Below are 14,916 nucleotides of genomic sequence, written 5' to 3'. Positions count from 1 at the left end.
AGGGTATTCTCAGACGGAGTTAAGGGAGCTGCGGGAGATGTTAAAATCACAGCAGCAACAGCTAAATCAACTCACTCAAAGTGTTGCATGTATGCAGTTTCCTCTGCGTGTTCGATCATCCCGTACTGAGGTATTACTCTGTCAGCGTTGTCAAAAACCTGGTCATAAGTGTCATAATAAAATATCATTTTTATGTTCATACTCTCATCTCACTCTCGTGTTCCTTGCCCCGATTGTAGAACTTCTGTGTGCCTTTATTTGGGAGTATTTCCCTGGTTTCCCCCACGGTGGCGTAGTTGGATTTACTAAATTTGGGATAAACGTTTTCCCTCCACTTGAGAATGCCACAATGGAATCTGTGCACACATTTAGATTAAGTAAATTTTTCTAATTGTTTTAAATTGAAAGTACTTTTGTTCAATTTTGATCTTATTTATATTAGGGGGAATTACAGATCAGTGTTTTATTGGTAGGATTAGAGCATCACCTTTATCTGGTGCTACAGATTTGTGTTTTATCAATGTAATGATGAACACAGACCTAATATTCAGCTATAAACTTAGCAACTTCGTCATTTAAAAATAAGAGTTAAAAAAAACACCAGCAGGAGTAGATTCCAGACAAACGATTATGTTTATTATGACCACATTTCACATACATGCATAAGAAATAATTTATAAATAAACAACAGATTCAGAATGTGTCTGAATGAGAACTAGACACAGTCAGACTTCCTCTTCTCTTACTTTCTTATCATAAAGTTTATTTCAGTTTATAAGAATAGGAGAGTTAGTGTTAAAGGAAGGACCATTAACGACAACATAAATGATGTTTTATGTACTTCTGTCAGTACGATAACCAACATGCTGCTGACCGTCTCTGTCCTCCTGAACGCTTCAGTAACTCCTCGAGTTGTGTGACTGAATTTCCCAGTTTATTACATCTCAGATCCAGATCTTTCAGATGTGAGGAGTTTAACATCAGAGCTGCAGTCAGAGCAGCACAGCCTCTATCTGTTATTCTGCACTGATATAACCTGCAGAGAGAAAAGTTTTTAGTTTCTTTACCTCACAGGATTAAATAATGTTGATGTAGGCATGTATGTAACAATGAGATGCAGAAATATAATAGTAAAGTACTTGTCTACATTGTTATTGTGTATTAGTAAAAATCTGTGTACGGTCTGTGAAAGACAACTCTAAAGTGTAATCCTGCATCATTATAAAGCTTCATTCAGTGTGTTTCATCACTCCTGAGTCTCCTAGTTTACACTCACTCAGATCCAGATAAAATAAAACGTGAACAATACTCTGAATAATAACAATAACAATACTACGAACTAGCTAGGTTAGTGGATCACCCTGCAAGCGAATGTGGTGAGACCAGATTTCCGGTTTGGTCATGTGACATTCGACATATACCCTCTACAAACCACTTACATGTGAAAGTCATTCGCACAATTACCACAGGGTGGCGCAAAGGGACGGTTTTCAAAACGTGTGCAAGCGTGACATAGATATCAAATAACGGAATAAATGAATAGTAACAAAAATGCAACATTATTATATTATTTGTCTTATTATAGTGACTGATTCATGTTATTGTTATTTTCAACATTTATTACAATATATTCGAACCGGAACGAAAGAAATACAGTTTTTTTGCTCCGTTTTTGCTTGTACTCCGTTCCTCCCCAAACCATGCTTATTAATGTTATTTAAAAGGTTAATTTCACTCAATCCTTTTTATTTTATTTCCTCGTGTTTTTCAAAATGTAGTCACTTTAGTTCAAGCCAAAGAACACAATTTAGAATAAACAGCTTAAAACCACATCCCACTGAAGGCAATCCAAACAGCCTATCAGACATCCCAACAATAAGTCACAGACCCCCCCCCCATATCAGGCGGTGTAAAAAGACGTGTGTGTGTGTGTGTGTGTGCGTGAGAGAGAGAGAGAGAGAGAGAGAGAGACTCACTGTAAATTGCCAGTATTTTTTATATGCGCTTTATTTATATTCTCTCCTCTCCATGTTTGTATTCGGACACTCAGTGTTATAAGTAATGTTTGTTAATCACAGTTCTGTTCCATGGAATGCTTTGGGAATTCTCTACATGTTTACGGTCACGCCAGTGAAGCTTACTGAACTGAACTGAGCTCAAGACCAGCAGCTGGAACTCCTCCTTTCCTTCTCTGGATATCAGTTGAAAGTGAAAGTCAGCAGGTCGTTTCGGGGAAACACATCGCAGTGAGTACATGAATATAAAGCTGTAATATGTGAGTGTTAGGATCATTCACTAAATGAAGAACTTTTCTGTCTAAACTTACACACTCTACTCTTTATTCACTAACGCGGTGTGACGCAGTAACTTATCCTGAGGGAAGTTAACGGACCTGTGTGTCCTGTCTGTTAGAGAATTAATCATATTAATATTCATTAGAACAATTCCTGACTTATTTCTACTGTATTTCCTTCTTTCTCTCGAACAAACACAATAAGCAGCAATAAAGACAAACACAACGCTGCTTCCCAAGGGGATTGCTATCATAACACACACACAGAGCGCCATTTTAGACTGAACTGCTGAAATGTCGGAGGATCTCTAAACCATTCGTGTCAGATCGGAGGATGTGATATATTTTACTGTTTATTGGATTCTGTCCTGACTGATAAAACATTTAGCTGAAAAGTTTGAGGGGCGTCCGCGAGCTCCTACACAACCAAATATTATTGAAATTCATATTATTATTATTATTATTATTATTATTATTATTATTATTATTATAATTATATGCTCCTACACAACCAAAACAACTTCACTTGTAAATAAAGTAACAAAACGAGCAAACAGCGATTCACAGTATTTATGAGTTTACAGGCTAAATGTTTTTATATTTACACTATAAAGCGTTAAAACCAAATAAAAACACATTTACTAAAAACATTTTAAGAAAATATTATTATTATTATTATTATATGCACACACACATTATATATATATATATATATATATATATATATATATATATATATATATATATATATATATATGTGTGTGTGTGTAAACACGTTACAATATATATATATATATATATATATATATATATATATATATATATATATATATATATAGTAACGTGTTCAGAATGTTGATATTGTTTTAAGGGAAATAATGTGTTTATTGTAAAAGATTTAACTTTTTTCAGTTAATGTTGGGGAACTGTTATTAAATGTTTGGGTCAAGTGAGGAGGAGGTCCCACTCCGTGTGTGTGTGAGAGTGTGTGAGGGGCTCTGGGGAGGGGGAGAAGAGAGGAGTTCACGTTGTTCTGGTGAGGTTCTCTGAAACAAGCCGGGTGTGGCCGACAACAGCATTGCATCCTTGTCGAAGAACGCTACAAATGCTGTGAGAAGTAAAACAATTGAAGACAGCTGTGAGGTACACTCGCTGATTTAAGGTTGAGCATTAGCCACGCAGCTGCTGTCTGCTGCTGGAGAAGATGGATAATTCAGTTTGTGGTAAGATGGAGGAAGATGATGAATATGCCGGAGTGAGTGCAGCAAGTAATCTGGGTCATGCCGCGATCAGTTCATCAGAGCCCTTTCCCCAGCAGAGCTGCGCATTCATACACAGCTTGCATGCCCACATGATTTGTCTGAGGCCCTGGAGTTAGCACTGGAGAGAAAAATGTCAGTTGAGATGACCATGCGTGGTCGTCAAAGGACTCCACCACCAACGTCAGGGCAGTTGTAAGCAGTGAAATGGCAGCACAAAAACCAGAGTGGCTGGATGAGATTATAGAGATGATTCGGGGGTTGGCTGTGCCTCTGCCCATGTGACAGAAAACACAAACCTGTCTTTGCTGGGGGTGTGGTCATCTAGGTCACCTGGGTCATCTGGTTAGAGAATGCCCTGACCAGGCTAAAGTAGTGGCAATCAGAAAGGGGGTACAGTAGGCGGGACACTGCAGACCCCTCCAAACCAATATCCCGCGCGTCACCAGAACTCACTGCCAGGCCTGATGAACTTGTGATAGTGGTGGTGGGCAGAACGGCATATCAGACTTTTGCCACATTCCCATCTGTAATGAGGGAATTTCATGCACAGCTCTAGTTAACACAGGGTCTACAGTTACAGTGGTTCACCAGATGTGGTGCCAGAAGGGACACAGTTGGAGGGCACAATGGTTCAGCTCTGGACAGTGGCTGGTGGGCTAGCTCCCATGAAAGGGAGAGGTTTGTTGATATTGACTGTGGGGGGCAAGAACATTCAGCATCTTGTGTGAATAACTGAAGTGCAGGACAGTTGTATTCTGAGCTTGGACTTTCTGAGAGACCATGGCTGTCAGTTAGACCTAGCCAAGGCCACACTGAGTTGCAACAGTGGTCAGCTGGTAAGGATGAGGCCACCTGAAGTCTGTCACACAGATGGACTGACAGCTGGGTCCTGGACATGCCGACTTAATGTACGACTTAATATACATACCGAAAGACAGAGTAGAGTCACCCACTATGTCCCAACCAAAGCCACTGTCACCACACACATGGCCAAAAGACTGAGGAAAAGGGGCTGGGGTCTTCACCTGGGGGAGAGGGGAGGAACATGGCAGCTCTACAGGAGATAATGCAAAGGAGCTCCGGAGACCTGACATGTGGCAGCAGGGACAATTGTGGCAGCTGTTTATGGAATTTCAGGATTGCTTTGCATGTGATGACAGGGAGCTGGGGCAAACACACTTGGTGCAGCATGACATTGACACAGGGGATGCTGCACTCATATGTCAGCAGCCACAGTGTCTACCCCTGGGGCAACAGGAGGTGGTGGAGCAGGCTCTGTTAAAGATGCAGTGAGCTGGAGCCCTGGGCATCAAAGAGCCCTGGGCATCCAAAGGGGACAGTGTTTCAGTTAGGGATGTCACAAGAACCGATACTTCGGTACCAAGTCGGTACCAACATTCTGAAAACGTGACGGTACTTGTTTTTCTGCAGTTCTGTTGGTACCGGTTGTTTTGAAAGTACCGAAAGTACAGAGGTTGCGATTCATCCGAACCTGAAGGGGGCAGTAAATACGCGCAAGTGTTTTAGTCGGTCCACAATTGGTAAAGAAGAACAACTACGCACAAGGGGAAAAACTACAAAAGATGGCTATGGCGACAAATTCAGCTGCTCCCTGTCTCGTTGAGAGGAAAAAAAGGCAAGGGTCGAATATGGAAATACTTCACATTTGAGGTGGATAAAAACAAACATATAATTGATGCTCTGAAGCCAGTGTGCAAACGATGCCATCGTACACTTCAAACAAAGGGAGGAAACACCTCGAATTTGGTGAAGCACCTGAAAGACAGGCACCCCGATCTCTTCAAAGAATTCAAGGTAAGTGTGTTTCAGGTCATATTAACGTCAAACAAACTGTAAAACTTCTAATCCTCATCCTGAAAGACGGTCCTATATTATGTTTGTTTGCGGCAGCTGCATTGCGGCCGTGAAACCAGCTAATGTTATGCTCCATGTAATGTTAGCAATAGCCAGTTTTTTGTTCACGACGCTAACGCATTGCAGTGTTATAAACTACCTCCTAATGGGCCACCATGCATCTCCATTCAGCCCGTGTCCTGTCAGCTAAATGTAGCCTAATGTCACTAGATTAAATAATTATTTTAATTTTAATGGTTTTAGTAAATATTTTCGGCCTGAGACTATGTCAGTGAATTTAAACTAATGCTTGCATTCAGCGTATAAGGTGTGTGTTTAGGAGTGCACCTTAGCACCTGTAGACTCCACTGTTTTAGTCATTGTCAGACAGTGTTTGATAACTAAAATCTCTCTCTCTCTATCTCTCTCTCTCTGTCTTTCTGTCTCTCTCCAGTATCAGCCAGAGGAGGATGTCCACTAGGAGAGTCAGGAGCAAAGTCAACAAACATTAACCTTAAGAGAAGCTTAAAAAGACACAAGAAATATGACAAAAACTCAAACGAAGCAAGGAAACTGGATAGGGCAGTTGCTGAGTTCATATGCATGGATCAAGTTCCTGTCTACACTGTAGAAAAGCATAGATTCCAGCAAATGCTTCAGCAGTTTAACACCAGATACCAGCTACCAAGCAGAACTTACTTCATGTACACAGAGATCCCCAGAATATACACACGAAACCAGAGACCTCATTTCAGAACATCTCAAAGAAAAAACATTTTATGCCTTCATACTTATTATATATCTATTTTGTAATTGTTTTTTTTATTATGTGACTGTTGCCACTATTGTTTTTTATAATGCTCAAATGTTTAAATAAAGGAATTAATGTTTAAGTATTTATTTATTTATTTTTACACAACGTGGTATCGACTTTGGTATCGAGTATCGTGTATTTTTGCTGGTATCTGTACCGACTACTAGAGTTTTGGTATCGTGACATCCCTAGTTTCTGATCTGAGTGCAAGTGCATTGACGATGTCATGTTCTGCAGATGACAGCGGAGGTGCGTGCACTGCTGAGCACCTGAGACTTCAGGGCAGTTGACAATGCGGCCCTAAGAACAGTGAGGGCCAAACTGTCCCTGACTATCAAAGAGGCAAAGTGCGCATACGGCCAGAAAATCCATGGTCACTTCATGCTTAGCGGTGACTCGTGGTGCATGTGAAAGGGCATTCAGGCCATCAGCAACTATTGGACATCACCCACCTGTGACTGTGATATCTCCCTTCCAGATGCACTGTACAACCTCTACATTCAGTTTGAGGCGCAGAATGAGGTGGCAGCGAGGAAGACCTCCCCTCCTCCCAACAACCAAGTGCTGTGTCGAACCATGGCTGATGAGGAAAACTTTACGTAGAGTCAACCCACAGAAGGCTGCTGGACCAGACAACAGTCCGGGCAGACTGCTCAGAGCATGTGCAGACCAGCTGACAGATGTTCTCACTGACATATTCAACATCTCCCCGAGCAGCACCATCGTTCCAACATGCTTCAAGGCTACCACCATTGTCCCTGTGCTGAAAAAGTCTTCAGTCTTTCATCATCACGCATCCATCATCATGAAGTGCTTTCAGAGGCTTGTCATGAGGCACATCAAGACCCTGCTGACCCGCTCAGTGGACCCACTGCAGTTTGCGTATTGCCCCATCTGATCCATGGATGATGCCATCGCCACCATCCTACAGCTGGCCCTCACTCACCTGGACAAAAAGAACACCTATGTTCAGATGCTGTTCATAGACTTCAGTTCAGCCTTCAACACAATTATTGCTCAGCACCTGATTGGAAACCTGAACCTACTGGGCCTGAACACCTCCATCTGCAACTTGATCCTGGACTTCCTGACCGGTAGACCTCAGTCTGTGCGGATTACAGGATGCACCTGAGCTCAATTTTGAGTGTCATGGCAAAGGCTGTGAATATTATGTGTGGTCATTTATTTAATGAGGAAAAGGATCCAAAATTACATATCTGTGAGTGGCAAAGTATGAGAACCTTTGTTTTCAGCATGTGTTGTGACCCCCTTGTGCAGTAATAACTGCAGATAAACGTTTGGGTAACTGTTGATCAGTCCTGCACATCGGCTTGGAGGAGTTTTATCCCATTCCTCAGTACAGGACAGCTTCAACTCTGGGCTGTTGGTGAGTTTCCTCAAATGAACTGCTCGCTTCAGGTTCTTCCACAACATTTCTATTGGCTTGAGGTCAGGACTTTGACTTGGCCATTCCAAAACATTAACTTTAACCATTCTTTGGTAGAACAACTTGCGTGCTTAGGGTTGTTGTCTTGCTGCATGACCCACATGGACAGATGTCCTGACATTTTCCTTTAGGCTGGTATCATTCAGAATTCATGGTTCCATCAATGATGGCAAGCCGTCCTGGCCCAAATGCAGAAAAACAGGCCCAAACCATGATAGTACCACCACCATGTTTCACAGATGGGATAAAGTTAGAATGCATATGCTGGAATGCAGTATTTACCTTTCTCCAAACATAATGATTATTATTTAAACCAAAAAGAGTAACAGTGATGTTGAATTTCCTTCATTTGTACATAATCTGTCTGACTGTGTATTGGTGGAGTCAAAACTCAATATAGATGGTTTTGTGACCATTTCCATAATGATCAACAACAACAACTCTTTTTCTGAGGTCCTCAGAAATCTCCTTTGTTCAGGCCAAGAAACACTTCCACAAACATGTGTTGTGAAGATCAGACCCTGATAGATCCCTGTTATTTAAATAAAACAGGACGCTCACTCACTCACACCTGATCATCATCCCATTGATTGAAAACACCTGACTCTAATTTCACCTTCAAATGAACTGCTAATCCTAGAGGTTCACATACTTTTGCCACTCACAGATATGTAATGTTGGATCATTTTCCTCAATAAATAAATAAATGACTAAGTATAATATTTTTGCCTCATTTGTTTAATTGGGGTTTCTTTATCTACTTTAGGACTTGTGTGAAAATCTGATGATGTTTTAGGTCATATTTATGCAGAAATATAGAAAATGCTTCACAAGGGTTCACAAACTTTCAAGCACCACTGTTTACACACAACGGCTAGTAACAGGTGAATTCCTGCATGCAAAAAGTGAGCGTGTTTTTGTGCATTGTGAAGGACACATTGAATTATTTATTCGACCTATTAGTTAAAACACTGAGTCATTCACAAATAAAACGTCTTCTCATCCTAAAATGAGTATACCTACATATTTACTAAAAGACTTCAGAACAGACTTTCCCTCTCAGAACAGATCTACCATTTTCTAAATTCATTTTGTCGACTACATAACCTGCAGATTTAATTTTTCATTTACAGGAAATAAGTTGTCCTGCAGGATAAATTACATTCTTGGGAGCTTTTATTTTGGCAGGATGTGTGCAGGATTTCTCCCTTGTGCAGCGAGTGTACTGGAAATTCCGACATGTTTCTATTGTACTCTAGGCTCCATGCTAAACCCTATAGGAACATCCTGTAGAAAAAATGTAATCCTGCAGGATTCCTGTAGCATTTCTTTTCGTAAGGGCATAAATACTGTGAATTGTTGTTGGTTTTGTTACTTATTTATTTAAAATGATCATTTTGCATAAAGTTAAGTTGCTGTGGTTGTGTAGGAGATCGCAGATGCACGTTTTGCATTTTCAGCGGTGTTTCAAGGAAGGTTTCAAGGAAGAGTGGCTGGTTTACGTGAATTTATTGTGATTTTTTTTTTTTTAAAAAAAGGGGGAGGTGTGATGAGTGAAGTGGTTTCAAATTCGCAGAAGGTGATAGAGCAACATGTATAAATTATTATTATTGATAACTGACACAATTAGCTACAACTTTAACTTTTTCCCCTCAGAGTAGCCTATAGTTGGATCAGGGTTGGACATAATACACTGGTATCAATAGAGTTAATACAAACACACGACTCTGATGACTTACTTCAGTCCTGTATTGTAAGTGTTTTCTTCAACACAGAGCTGAAATAATTTATCAGAGTCCTGTTACGTTAATACATAAATATGTTACATTATCAGGCCAATAATGCAACATATAGGAAATCTTCCATATAAACCATTTTCACTAATTTAGTAAAATGTTTCACATGTTCATTTAAACATTCATGGTATTGGTACAAGTGTATTTTTTTTAACATAGGAATGAAATAGGATTATTAATAGGTTTATTAATTTGATTAGTGCGATGTACAATACTTTAATTTTGAAATGTCATACATTTTCTGTCAAAACTGTCAATAAGGAAGATCAGTGTTTGTGTGATTTACTTCAAACAACATGGAGGTTTTGTGATGTTCTTTATAGAGTGTATATTTTTACTCATTTTCTTAAAGTGAATATCACATGCCGAGTTTTAGTTATCAGTTACTGATTCCCACCAGCTTTTGATTAAAATAAAAAAAAAAAAATTCCAGGTTGCTGTTTGGTGGTTAGGTTTTCTTTCTCTGTTTATAGAAGTTTAATTCACTTAAACTGCCATGTAATTTAAGCTCATATTCCACTAAAGCATAGGCTGTTGGAGAGAGAAAGTAAATGTCAGTATTTAAATGATACTTTACAGACGTTTAAAGGAATTTACAGCCAAATAAAAATAACTTTTATATACCAGAAAGAGAATTTCATATTCTTCTGTTCTTTTCTCATCAGGATCAAGCTAAGTTCATGCTATAAAAACATTTGACTTTTTGATATAATGTCGGAGGAGTGTGAGAAACTCAGAATCTCTGAAATGAGTCTACAGGAGGAGCAGCACAAGATACAAAGGTAGGCATTAATAATGCAAACATATGATAAAATATTTCTGTATCCAGAATCTTTGCTGCATTTAAATGTTATAAAGGAGATAAATGTTCCGCATGGAGAAATACCAAGTATCTTCAACTTTGTTACACATTACAGAACTTAATATTTTGACTTTATTTACATTTTGATGTGTTTTAGAAAAACATATTGAGAGACATTTAAAAAATAATGCTTATTGTGAGACACTTACTAAATGGTCAAAATATCAAAGCTAATAGTGAGCTAGCAACATACAGTGGTAATATCAAATGTGAGGGTTTTACGTTATGTTCACATGCATGCTAGCAGGAAATATAATATAATATAACTATCTATGAAAGGTGTGTTAAAAAACACAAGCAGACAGATGGTACACTGTAAAAACTGGTCAGAAATTCTGTGTGACAAAAACAGCAAGAGCCCAGATGTGTAAAGTTAAGTTATAAAGGAAAAGACTAATCACTGAAAAAGGGAAGCGGTGAAACAGAGACCTCTGGTGGCAGTAATACAAATAATAGGGTGTGATGTGTACTGTTCTTTATTTTTAATCTATGTCTATTTATCTTTTATCTCAAAGCATCGTGGAAAAGATGTTACTGTGTTTCAGAAGGGGAAAATTATTGGTCTGTATCAAGCAACAACAACAAAAAAAAACAACTAGGGAGATTGTTGAAATTTCTGGAATTGGGTTCAGAACTGTCTAACACATTATTAAAACCTGGAAGGAGAGTGGTGAATTGTAAACTTTGAGGAAGAAACGTGGTCGGAATAGTGAATGTTTGATATCTTGAATGATTGTGGTCTGAGATCTTTAAAACGGTTGGTCACATCATAAACTCATCATGTTTAATTCTGAAAGTAAGAGCATTTCCACATGCACTAACCCAATTTTCAGGATTTGGTCTAAACAGCTGTGTGGCCTGTGAGGCTAATCATATAAAAAAAAGAGTTATATTATCTAGTAAGCATAAATATTGGACTGTGGAGCAATGCAAAAAGTCATGTGGTCTGATGAGTCCAGATTTGAGTCCAGATGTTTTATAGCAAATAATCTGAATGAAATTTAACATGTGTAAAATCTTTTTCACACAGAGTGTAAGTGCAGACAGTGTGTCTAGATATTTCTCCTTTTTCCAGTGTCTTTTGGGATAGTTTCAGGTCTTATCTGTGGTTTTTGCGACACAGGTGGGATGTAGTAAAATATGTGTGCTTTGTTTTGTTTCCCTGTGTCGGTGTAATGCTAGTATCATATAAACAATTTGCTGTGCAGCTACAGGTTATAAAATCATGACATCTTTGTAGATTATGATTTTGATTGAAGTGCACAATGTATATAAAGAGTGCATTTGTGATTTCAGTGGATTTCTTTGGAGTTAATGCTTCACTCACAAAGTCCTTTGCATCAAATCACTGAGGACGTTTTGTTTGTATGGATTTTTAAAGGTGTTATCAGAGGGGAATCTAAAAGCATCGTCACTCTGTTTTATAAATAAATTGCTAAAACACATTTCTCTCTACTATTTAGTGTAACTGTGGAAAGGTCAAACTCTCCTGAACCCAGCTGTGTGTCCTTGAAGAGTGACTGGTCAATGACAGAGCCCATCAAATTTAAAGATGGAACAGCCTCAACAAAAAGGTATTCCTTTTTCTTCCTCATATCTAACTTAGGATTTGAGAAGTTTAAACAGAGTGTGAGAGAGAAGTACAGAAGCAACTCCTGAATTATATCCTACAGAATGTTATCTTCAGTTTGCTTTCTCAGGACCACTGTACACTGGACTATATAAAGTACAAACACAAGACATTGTGTTTTATTTATCAGTTTTTATTCAAATCTATGTAAATTTTTGTATAAAATGAAGTGAACAATTTTTTGCCGGATTTACAAAGGTTTTGGAAACGCTGATTTGCACTACCTCATGCTGAATCTAAACAGACTCAGGAGTAACTTAGCAAAACCGCTAAATTAGAGATCACAGGTTTAAATAGAGCTTATTTTTAGCTGTGTAGGATTTATCACTTTGTTGTTTTGGTATCCTAGAACATAAACTTCCATCTACTGAAGCAGATGAATTAAATCATCATCTAAAATGTTACAGTTTTTCTGAACATGATTAAACTAAAAATATTTACAATACATTTTTGTCATTGGTTGATGTATTCTGGTTTATTTGTGTCTAGTGTACAGAGAGACTCATACAGAAAGCTCTAAAACACAGATTTTAAGTTCCTGCAGACAGGGCCGTAACCACCATAGGCACTGAGGGGGACACGTCCCCCCAATAATCAGATATGGCCAAATTGTCCTCCCCAACATTTGATATTTTTGATGCTGCTCTAAACCCCTAATAATTCTCTTGTTAGGTGATTTACAGAACTGTACTCAGGAAGTCAGTGGGCAAAAGATATATATATGGCAGCATTATTGCTTTAGCAGCTGATTAATAATTATACAATCTGAGGGAATCAGGAAGCATCCTGAGATCTGCATCACAGTGTTTTGTAGATAGAATCACTAAAGCAATTTTTCCTCTACTCTTTAGTGGAACTGTGGAAAGGTCAAATTCTCCTGTATCCAGCTGTGTGTCCTTTAAGAGTGACCAATCACTGCCAATTCCTCTCGACTTTAAAGGTGGAACATCCTCTGTGGAAAGGTATTCCTTATCCTGCTCATTAAAATCACAGCCTCTCATTTGTTCCTATTCATATTTATTCATGTTCTTCCTATTCATAACATGAGATATGAGATGGTGTTAAATGAAGGAAGTTTTAGAAGTAGTCGAGCATGTACTTTTAATGCATTATAATGCACTCCAGCACATAATTATCTACCTTGTAAGGCACCAGGAGTTTAGCAGGCCACGTGGCCACTAAATACCTCGATCACGTCATGATGTTCAGTCACTGGGACGTTGATGGCACAGTTCTGTACCCCATTAGGCACTCTGGAGACTTTAAATAAAGGAGCAATGGACCAGTTATATCACTCTGGCATCTGATTTGGAACATGGATTTGATGAATTTCTCTCTAATGATATAGTTACAGAACATAACTGACTGTGAAACTGTTACTACATTTTAGTAAATTTACTTTGGACAGCACCTCTCCCAAAAATATGTCTGTTTGCCAGTTGCACCACATCCAGGAGAGCCCCGTGTGTTCTCCTCTCTAAAGCCGCTCATAATTGCGGTGTCTTGGCCTAAAGGAGCCAGTGGTTCTAATAAGCACTTAGTCATTAAATCCCAGCACACCGTTAGGGTATTAAGCCTTTCTAACAGTAAGTGTACATTAGCATAGTTAGGACAGTGGTGTCTCAGTGCTCAAGACTCTAGACTACTGATCAGAAGGTTGAAAATATAAATCCCATACTGCCAAGATACCAAGCCCCTGAGAGTCCTTCAAGCGAGGTCTTTATTCTGCTCTGCTCCAGATGTGCAGTGTAATGACTGACTGCGCTCTGGACATGGCTTCTTTCAAGTGAGGATATGTAAAGAAGTATGAAATTCTGTAGCTGTATTTACATAATGTCATCCTAAGATATAAATCACTATATTTATAGATAAAATATCTAAAACAACTTTTTCTTCATTCTAGTGAAACTAAGGAAAGGCGTCTCTCACCTGTATCCAGCTGTGTGTCCTATAAGAGTGACCACTCAATGTCGACTCCTCTCAGCTTTAAAGATGGAACATCCTCTGTGGAAAGGTATTCCTCTCTTCTTCTCACTTATTCTAGTCTTGTGTCATGTAGGTTTAATATACTGTATGTGCTATACCTACATGTGAGTGCAAAAGTTAGCACCCCGGTGGTTTCTGGGTAGAAAAGGAAAAGTTTGTCAATAAGGGAATCTGCCAATAGCCCTTGGTAAACTCCAGGATAGAATAAAAATGAGCTGTACCCAGGCGTTCCAGAAGCTTGTCTGTACAAGGCGTGACGGAACACTCAGGCTTGGGCTGTTCCAGCCACTGTAGGACAGCTTTATTTAATGCTAATAGCTAGCATTTTCACAACTCATCCTGAATCACTTTTCTTTTGTGTTCCTGTAAGTAGTACGGCTGGACACACACAAAGGGCGTGTGGTTAGAGGTCAGAGGAGTCTCAGTGTTGTGTTCCATTAGATCAGTGCAACACCCAAACCTAACCTAGTGTCCAAATTCCTCCATATGAGGATTAGAGATGGTGTCCAAATGGGTTCTGAGTGAGATCCACTGTTTTTGCACTGAGCCACAGCTCATCTCTCTCTGCCACCATCATTACCAGAGCAACAGGAACCACCACTGTCTGAGGAAATTGTGGTGGTGAATCTACCATATTTATCCCCTCTCATAGCCGACTTCCCCAACCCAACATGTGACCTTGAAGGACTCTTGCTGCTTGGCAGTAATCATAAGTAATTAGGAGCTAGAGGTGAGAAGGTGTACAAGTGCTTTATCTCCTGGTGCAAATTGTCCCAACTGGAAACACACATTATAGTGCCATTGCTGCCTTTCCTGTGCCCGAAACCAGTTCTCCCATGATAAGAGCCGAGTGTGTGTGTGGAGTTTCAGGGGTTCAGATATCACAGCTGTGTGGATCAGAGCTGTAGGATGTGTGCTGAGGTTGTTTTTTTTTTTTTTTAAAAGAATAATTTACAATGTTTGTTTATCCAC

General features: G+C 39.2%; 1 protein-coding gene across 15 annotated transcripts in view; it reads left to right on the top strand.

Annotated features, from left to right (window-relative positions):
• The first annotated feature begins 1,922 nt into the window (after positions 1–1,922).
• The window catches only part of LOC124626087 (NACHT, LRR and PYD domains-containing protein 3), a 35,062-nt gene continuing 22,068 nt past the window's right edge, over positions 1,923–14,916 (top strand). For 9 of the 15 annotated variants that reach the window (XM_053685694.1, XM_053685691.1, XM_053685696.1 and 6 more), the window contains exons 1-5: positions 1,923–2,246; positions 10,132–10,248; positions 11,792–11,902; positions 12,810–12,920; positions 13,862–13,972. In XM_053685694.1, the coding sequence (XP_053541669.1) occupies positions 10,178–10,248; positions 11,792–11,902; positions 12,810–12,920; positions 13,862–13,972 (404 nt within the window). In that variant the 5' untranslated portion in view covers positions 1,923–2,246; positions 10,132–10,177. The remainder of the gene's footprint in view (positions 2,247–10,131; positions 10,249–11,791; positions 11,903–12,809; positions 12,921–13,861; positions 13,973–14,916) is intronic. The other 6 variants (XM_053685695.1, XM_047154513.2, XM_053685698.1 and 3 more) reach the window with 3 other exon arrangements.

Source organism: Ictalurus punctatus, chromosome 14, assembly GCF_001660625.3.
Source record: "Ictalurus punctatus breed USDA103 chromosome 14, Coco_2.0, whole genome shotgun sequence".
Taxonomy (NCBI): domain Eukaryota; kingdom Metazoa; phylum Chordata; class Actinopteri; order Siluriformes; family Ictaluridae; genus Ictalurus; species Ictalurus punctatus.
This window is presented reverse-complemented; position numbering and strand designations above follow the sequence as displayed.